Below are 7,947 nucleotides of genomic sequence, written 5' to 3'. Positions count from 1 at the left end.
GCGACACGCGTGTGAGGCTGGCTCTCGGCAGGTCTAACTCACGGAGGCCCAGACCTCTTGGAATCCCCTGCCTGGCGTTGCCTGGGCTTCCTCTCCAAGGGATTTGAGGAGGCTGCACGGTGGCAGGTGCTGTGTCCCACATGTCCCCACCCCCAAAATCTCCTGGGGAGGCCCCAGATCCTCTCCCTGCACAGGAAAAAGGAGAGGCAGCCCACCTGCATGCAGAAGTGACGAGTGGGAAGAAACCCACTTAAAGTAACTGCTGTGCTTCACGGTGACGATGGCTTCCAAAACAGGGTGACCCATACCGTGTAGCTCCGCTGGCAGGCCCCAGGCGCATCGTCAGCGCGTTGACCCCACGAAGCCGCCCTTGTCTGCTCCCTGACGTGCTCGTCCACGCTTGCTTAGGATTTGGTGTCTGTGCATGTGCACGCATGTGCGTGGTTCACTTTGTGGCTGTTTTGTGTTTATCTGTGACAACAAGTGCCGAGAATCAATGTAGAAAGATAGTTAAATTGCTAAAGTAGTCGTCCCCGGAGGCTCTTTATTTATCCCTCATTTAAATGGGCTCGTGGCTTCTGTTAAGTCTCTACCAAGGTCGTGAAACCACAACCTGCACCAGAAAACGATGCAAACGGAATCCCTCCAGTGCCGCTGGTCGTAAGCGGCTGCCGGGGAGCACTCCTTGGCGGCATAGGCTTCATTACTTGCAAGGAGAGCTTATTACTTGCATTTTGCTGTATCTTTAAGCATATTCTATCTGCTGCCCCGATGGTCCTCGCTTTACATAGTAGAAGCCTCCTTCTTCCTCTGCTTCCGAAGTCACCTGCTTACCTGTGCGCATCTTCTCTCTTTTTGCCCTGCTGCACACTCAGGCCTTAGAGAGGCAGAAAGAGTTCTTTGATTCCATCAGGAGTGAACGAGACGACCTTAGAGAAGAAGTAGTCACGCTGAGAGAGGAATTAAAGGTAGGAAACCAAAGGACAGTTAACAAAACAGCGTCTCAGTGACACCAGGGAACTCTGGGACTCCCAAGAACGAGCGTGTGCGCGTGTGCTGGCGTTGATTAATTTTACGGCATTGATTCTAACTGTGTTAGTAGATTCAGATCTTCGGTTAACTGAGGCCAAAGAAACACGCGAAGTAAATACGGTTGCACGGGGCCGGCCACGGCCTCACGTCCTCGGGCGTACCTGAGCTTGAAGCGACTCTGATTTCTAAGAACGTTTTGATATAGTGTCGAAATTTTTTCTCGTACTCGTTAACAAATTCTCCAGGACATGACTCAAAGTTAGAGAATGGATTTGTTTCTCATACTAAAGACCCAAACTTAAGGGCTTCTGTAGTGGGACGGGTGTGGGCGGGGCTCACGCTGTTTAGACTCTGAGATCCGCGCGATGGTAGGAATGTTCCATGTCCCGTCTGGGCCGGGTCAAGGGGTCCTCGGCTGCTGGCTGGACACTGAGTTAAAAGAATAAAATAAAAACAGACAGCTGTGGGGGTCAGCGTGCTGGGTGGGCCCTGAGCCCTGGAGGAGGCAGTGACGGGAGAGGCCCCGGCGGGTCCCTGTGTAGTCACTGGAGACATGGGTGTCAGCTGCTTAGATCCAGGGGTCAAGACCAGAGCAGTGAGCCAGAGGGAACAGGCTTAGTGCTGAGGCTTGTGACGCTGCCGCCCCCGCCCAGGGCTGTGAGGGCAGCAGGGGACCGTGAGCGGCACAGAGGGGACCCTGCCGTCGTGTGCTGCAGCCGCGTTTAGAGGCTTTCGCCGTGAACTGAGCGTGAGCTGAATTTCTTTAGAATGTCCCAAACCTTCTAGCCACGTCTTAAGCCCTGCTTTAACGTAAACTTCGTCCATTCCTTTCGGAATACGTATATATTTCTTTGTTTCCGTGTCTCTTCTTAAAGAAGGCAAGCAGGGTTTTAAAAGTCCGGGTCACTTTTCAGTGACTTGCTCGATGCTCCACGTCGTGGCAGCCTCAGGCCATCACCTCCAGGTAGAAAGGATGCCCGTTCAAAGTGCCCGGTCCCCAGCTCATTAAGACGCGGAGGGGACGTCCCGGCTGTCTGCGTGTGGACAGCAAAGTCACGAGGGTTCTGCCCAGCTCGTCCTGACCCTGTCGAATTTCTCTCTGCTTCAGGAAAAGTAGTTTCTTTCTAAAAGATTATTAATAAAATAGAGTTTAACCTAACATCGCTCAGCGAGCATTACAATGAACCCATTTTTGTTCCCAGAAACATGGAATAATCCTAAATTCAGAGGTAGCTGCCAATGGAGAGGCTTCGGACACGCTAAATGATGTCGGATGCCAAGGGGCCACCAAGGTGACGAGAGAAGAGTTGAATGCCATCAAGGCGACCGCGGACGGGACCCTAGGTAAGTCCTCGTTCCCGTCTGGCTCCCGTCCCCTTCCAGTCGGCATTGATTCACCTTCCACGCATTATTAGAGTCGAAGCGGTCATCACTGTGCGATTAACAGTCACGCAGCATGCCATCTGTCCCGTCCCTCATGGGCATCTCTCTGCCGAGCGATGCCACCACCCGCGTGTGTTGTCTGGCGTGCATCTCTGTTCGGTGCTCAGCACAGGTGGCTGAGAGATAGATTTCTCTTGCTTCTCGAAGCCACCAAGTGAGACTGAAGGCAAGGAAAAGCTTCAGAGTTAAGTGGAGGTTTTGACAGTACTATCTGGTTTTCCTCAGACATGTGCCTTCTGTTACAGAAGGTCAGAAATGCAGACGTTAATATAAATCGTGTCTTATAAAACGTATGCACTAATAAATAGCAGACGCCGTGGAGTGAGTTACCTGACCAAGATAGCAAGCCGGTGCCACAGTGCTCCCCACCATTAAGCATTTGGAGGGTACGTGGTGCCTGTGGACCGAAGTTTGGGGCCTGTGACAGTCCATCTTGATTGCCATTCTCCAGATACCACTCGAGATGGGCGGACAGCCCTGGGTGGCCAGTGAGAGGGACAGGCAGCCCTGGGTGGTGACTGAGAGGCAGCCCTGGGTGGCGAGCGTGCTCAGTGTGAAGGGTGTCTCTTACGAGCCAGAGTCTGAAATGTGTCTGCCCCTTGTCAGAGGCGACATTCCTTCATGTGTCACATTTTTGCTTCTGAAAGATCATAAAGCGGGGAATCCAATCGATTGTAGGAACATTTTATATAATTTACAAACATCTGAAAAGATTCACTAATTAATATCTGACATGATATTCGGTTTTGGCATAAACCGGTAAAATCTGCTGTGCAGCCTGAAGCTACAGCCGCATGTACGGCTCCACATTGGTCGCTGGTCACCAGCGTGTCCTCAGCTTCTACAGTGAGGCCGGAGTCCCGTCCGGCCATGACTTTTAATTTCTATTTGGACGTTTTCATCTTATTTCTTTGCATTTCGGGAAATGCAGAAGCCTGGGGGCCCAGCCTCTCGGGGCCTGACTTCCCAGGGGGTCTCAGTGTCTTCATGACTGTCGAGGAAGACAGACAGCTCTTTTCATTGTGTAAAGGTCGCTGAGAGAAGATACGCCCCTTTAGTCCCATCCCCCTTTCGTGTGAGCTGCCGAGCAGCCGAGCACCTGACCATGCTGCTCCCGTTCAGACACACACCTGGTGCGTCTTTGAGACCCGCTGTGAAACAAACTTAAAGAACCAGAAATGTCAGTTTTATAAGCGGTCTTTTGATCACACATCACTATCAGTGAAGAATTGTAGGGACTTCCCGAGACGTATGTTTATTTTAAATTTATATGCGTATATTTCATTAATATAAAACGTGGTCACGTGTATGCACTAATAAATATTTTAAAGCATGGAACAAAATTAACTCTAAATAGGAGCCCTCCCGCTCTCCCCGTTTTCCCTGGGGTAAGTGTACCCACCGTGGAGACCACTGAGTTATAAAGTTATCAAGCTTTGACTTCCAGTGACATAGCGTCTTACATGTTGGGGGTTTGTCAGTCTGAAGAATCCAAAATATGACTTCCTTCCAAAGCAGTGACATGTTCTTCAATTCAAAATTCTTTCATCGATGAACCATTCATTAATCATTTAACTAAGTGGTTGTCCTGATTTTAAGCATTTGCCTCCTGCTGGGCCTCCCCAACCCCTTAGGGGACGGAGCGAAGGTGTTTAGGGCCCAGGCCACTTTCGGGAGATGCCGAAGGGACGGAGGGTGGGTTTCTTTTTCTGTTACGTGAGTTCTTGCAAAAGTATCTCCTTTGAGATTGACCTTGAGGCTGAGTTTCTTCCGATGACCTCAACATTCCTTTCGAAGATTATGTGTAAGCCGCTTTGAGGGCCCTGTGACACACAGTGCTGCTTGACAGCTGAAGGAGGCCTTGTCCAGGCGTGCATTTAGAAGCGAGAATGGGCAGCGCGAAGCTTAAGTTTTCCTTAAACTCGTCCCTTTGGAGTGTTTCACTGCCTGGTCCTGAGCTCTTTCTGTCTGTTAAAACTTAACCTCACCTTTGAGAATCAGCTCACTCAAATGGCCCCAGCGTCCACTTGCCTTGGAGATGGTGGCAGTGGCCTTGGCTGATGGAACGTTTGCTGATGCAGTGGCTGCTTCGTGGCACAGAGCTGGTGAGGGCTTCTCTTCCGGGTGGTTCTCTGAGGCCTCTGTCTCTCCTTAGGGATGGGGCCGGTGGGGACGAGCGCTTATGTGTACGCTGTGATGTGTCTTAAGTGGTCGGCACATCGTGGAGTCCCCTCAACTTTCTCAATGGTCTTTTAGGAAGAGCCAATGAAGTGGAGGTGAACGGTGGAATTGTGGAGAATGTGGGCAAAAGAGAAATCTTGCAGAATACCGAGCAAGAGCAGCGCAAAGAGGACCCGATGAAGGATTGTGTGGACGCAGAGGCGTTACATCCTGATGAGCAAGCCGAGGACCAGAAAACCCCTGAAGACACTGCCCCCTCCCCGGGGACCTTAGCAGATGCTACAGACGAGGATCAGGTCCAAAGCCAGAGCTTAGAGAGCACGTCCCTCCTTGAATGTACAGAGCAGGTCGGGTCAGATGAGGTCGTGAGCACCCCAGGCGGCCGGTCCGAGCCTCCCCTTGCGCAGTCCAGGTGTTTGGGTGAACTAGATAGTGGAAGCCCAGGTCCGAGGCTTGGGGAGGTCAGTCGTGATGCCTTGGACAGCAAAAACCAGAGCGAAAAGCCTGCCAAACGACAGGAACAAGAAACGCAAGATTTTAAAACCAGTGTGGGAGAAGTTAGCACAAAACCGCATCAGGAATCTGCTCCTTTGCCAATATCTGAGGTTGAAAGGGTGATGAGCTCGGACTCTGGGGACCCAAGCGGGAGCCCCACACCGGGCGCGGCGGGGGCAGGGCTAACTGGATTAGGGGAGCAGGTGGGCACAGTAGCCTCGAGTCCTCCAAGGTGCAGCAGTGACACAGCGAGTCATGAGGAAGAGTGTGTGGCAGATGTTCTCATCGAGCTGGACTCGAGCACAGAGGGTGGTCTAGAGAAAGAGCTCGCCAGCCAGAGAGCAGCGGGGCCCAGGACGGGGGAGGCCAGAAGGGGACCCCTAGGTGTGAAAGAACCCAGCGAGGAAAGTAACGACCCACCGGGGGAGGCGTTGGATTCATCACAGAAGAAGTCAAAAAACAAGAAAAAGAGAAACAAGAAGAAAAAGTCTCCGGCACCTGTAGAGACCCCTCAGGAGGTTAGAAAAGAGTTAACGTTCCAGACCCCAGCCCCAAGTGACAGTAAGGAGGGAGGGCAGGTCACACCTACTGACAAGAGATCAGGTGGAGAAACGCAAAATGAGGCAACCGAAAATCCAGGGCACGACATGGTAGCGGGAAGCCGTGAGCACGTGGACTGTGCAGAAAACCCTAAAATCGAGTCGGGCGGACAGCTTAACGGAGACGACCGCGAGGGACACGCCGAGTCAGGGGACGTCGCGGCCGACGGGGAACCGCTCCCCTTCGAAGTTGCCACAGCTGAGGCTTCAGGCACTAGCGCCGGTGGTGACAGAGAATTAGGCGAAGCCGTTGTGAAAGGTGCCGCTGGCGATGGGGCCACTCCCGGCAGCCCCGCCGAGCCGGCGGACGCCTCCCAGGCGGAAGGCGCAGACGGGCGCGTGGTGCCAGAATGTCCGACTCAGAGAGCCGGGGAGCTGCTGGACGGCATCGGTCTGGGAGACCACGACGCGGCACCAGCGGGGGCGTTGGGAGACCTCGGCTCCGAGGGCAAAGAAGACGCGAGAGGCAGAAATGAGGACAAGAGCAGAGAAGACTGCGCCCTGTCGTGAGCTGGGGCTCCGCCCACGGGGCGGGGCCAGCGGGCGGGGGCCGCGCAGTAGGGCCAACTGCGAGAGACCCCTGCGGGTCATCACCACGTGAGAGGTTCCCGGAATGCTCCAGATCGCATAGACACACCGCACCGTATGACAATCAACTACCACGTTATCTGCTACTTTAAGTTATAGACTGTTACTTGTAGATTCTCATCAAGGTTATCACCAGATTAGAAAGGAGGACACATATGTTATCTGTTAAGTTCCGAGTGCATTCCCGTGTGTATGTAAACACTTTCACACCGTTTATATGTCTGCTTAAAGTCAAAATAAACATATTTAACATTTGCCTTAGGCCGATATGAATGTGGATATTCTTGACCAAGTGTATCAGTATCTAACTGAAATGACCAAATAGCATTCTGAGATGTCCACACTATGAGTATCATAGATATTTAAATTAACTTCTCCTTCAAATATATGTACTTTTTTAAAATTTGATTTTGATATGTATGTTGTAACCTGTGTGGTGTCTTATTTTAAAAGGTTATAAATGTCCAGACAGCACATAGTTTCACTGAGTGATAAGACTTTCACCACAGGACAATAATTCCTGTCACGTCAGGGCTGGCAGACTTCTCACAGCACTAGGAGACCCTGTCTTTACCTCATAGAAGTGTTTTAGCTCAACCAATACTTTTAGATCTTATCACTGATGGTACCTGAGTTTATTTGTAGGAGATTTTGACTTCATGCCGATTATGTACCAAAGTCATTTTATACAAAGATTTTTTAAATTTTTTTTTTCTTCTGGAAGAGATGAATGTTGAAATTGCATTTCCTGTGCAATATTTGGGTGGAGGGAATTATTTCTAATTGTTTTTTAATCTTAAAACTACTTGTCAGATTCAAAAGAGCTATACAAACGGGTACTGTTCTTGTGCAAACTGCTAATTAGATTATTACAGGATATTTTAAACAGTCGAATCCCTTTTGATATTTTGTTTAGATATTTTCATTTGTTGTTTCTCAGTGTATTCTTGTCTAAAAAGCTCTTGTTTTGGTCTTCCCGAGATACATATTTTCTACATAAAGAAGCATTTAAAAATATAATGGTAAAGTTAAATTCAAAATTAATTGTAAACTGTTAAAATCACCAGGGAATGCACATGATGCATGGTGGGCCCCCTTTATGAGATTGTATGATGTCATAATACTGTCACAAGATACTGCTCAGTGCAAAAGAGACCAAAACCTCAGCAAAATTTGAGGCAGACCTGTCATCAAGTAACTGAAATAAAAACGTTGTCCCAGTGTTCGAGCCTGTGCCTCCGCTCTCTCAGCCACTGGCAGCCCGGCCATGGCTGCCATCACGCCTCGTGCCCCTTTTGAGGCGGCCTCTGCTCCCGAGGTGCCGGCTCTGGCCCGGGATCTGCGGGACTCGGGCCTCCAGCCCCTCGCCAGTCATGCCGCACACTCCGTCCCTGGCGTCTGGACTGGGCCGCCATCGGCCCGTCCTGGGGAGGATCGCGAAGATCTGCCCCCACCATGTCGCCTGTGGCCCTGGGGTTCTGACGAACCCCACTGCAGAAAGGTCCCCATCCCGTCGCTCTGCGTACCCATGCCAGGACCCGGAGCGTTTGGAGGAGGGCGGCGAGAACCGCAGATGAGCTCTGACCGCCTGTGCGGAAGTGGCGGGAAG

The 7,947-nt window shown here is 51.1% G+C and overlaps 1 protein-coding gene across 13 annotated transcripts in view; it reads left to right on the top strand.

Annotated features, from left to right (window-relative positions):
* Nucleotides 1-7,947, top strand: part of LRRFIP1 (LRR binding FLII interacting protein 1) — a 75,130-nt gene that overhangs the window by 58,902 nt on the left and 8,281 nt on the right. For 11 of the 13 annotated variants that reach the window (XM_011384246.2, XM_011384245.2, XM_011384244.2 and 8 more), the window contains 2 exons: nt 2,235-2,376; nt 4,732-7,561. In XM_011384246.2, the coding sequence (XP_011382548.1) occupies nt 2,235-2,376; nt 4,732-6,260 (1,671 nt within the window). In that variant the 3' untranslated portion in view covers nt 6,261-7,561. Of the gene's footprint in view, nt 1-2,234; nt 2,377-4,731; nt 7,562-7,947 lie in introns of those variants that run through there. The other 2 variants (XM_011384249.2, XM_023525509.1) reach the window with 1 other exon arrangement.

This window comes from Pteropus vampyrus, unplaced genomic scaffold (assembly GCF_000151845.1).
Source record: "Pteropus vampyrus isolate Shadow unplaced genomic scaffold, Pvam_2.0 Scaffold567, whole genome shotgun sequence".
Taxonomy (NCBI): Eukaryota; Metazoa; Chordata; class Mammalia; order Chiroptera; family Pteropodidae; genus Pteropus; species Pteropus vampyrus.
Note: the sequence above shows the minus strand (reverse complement) of the source record. Positions and strands in the feature narration are given on the sequence as shown.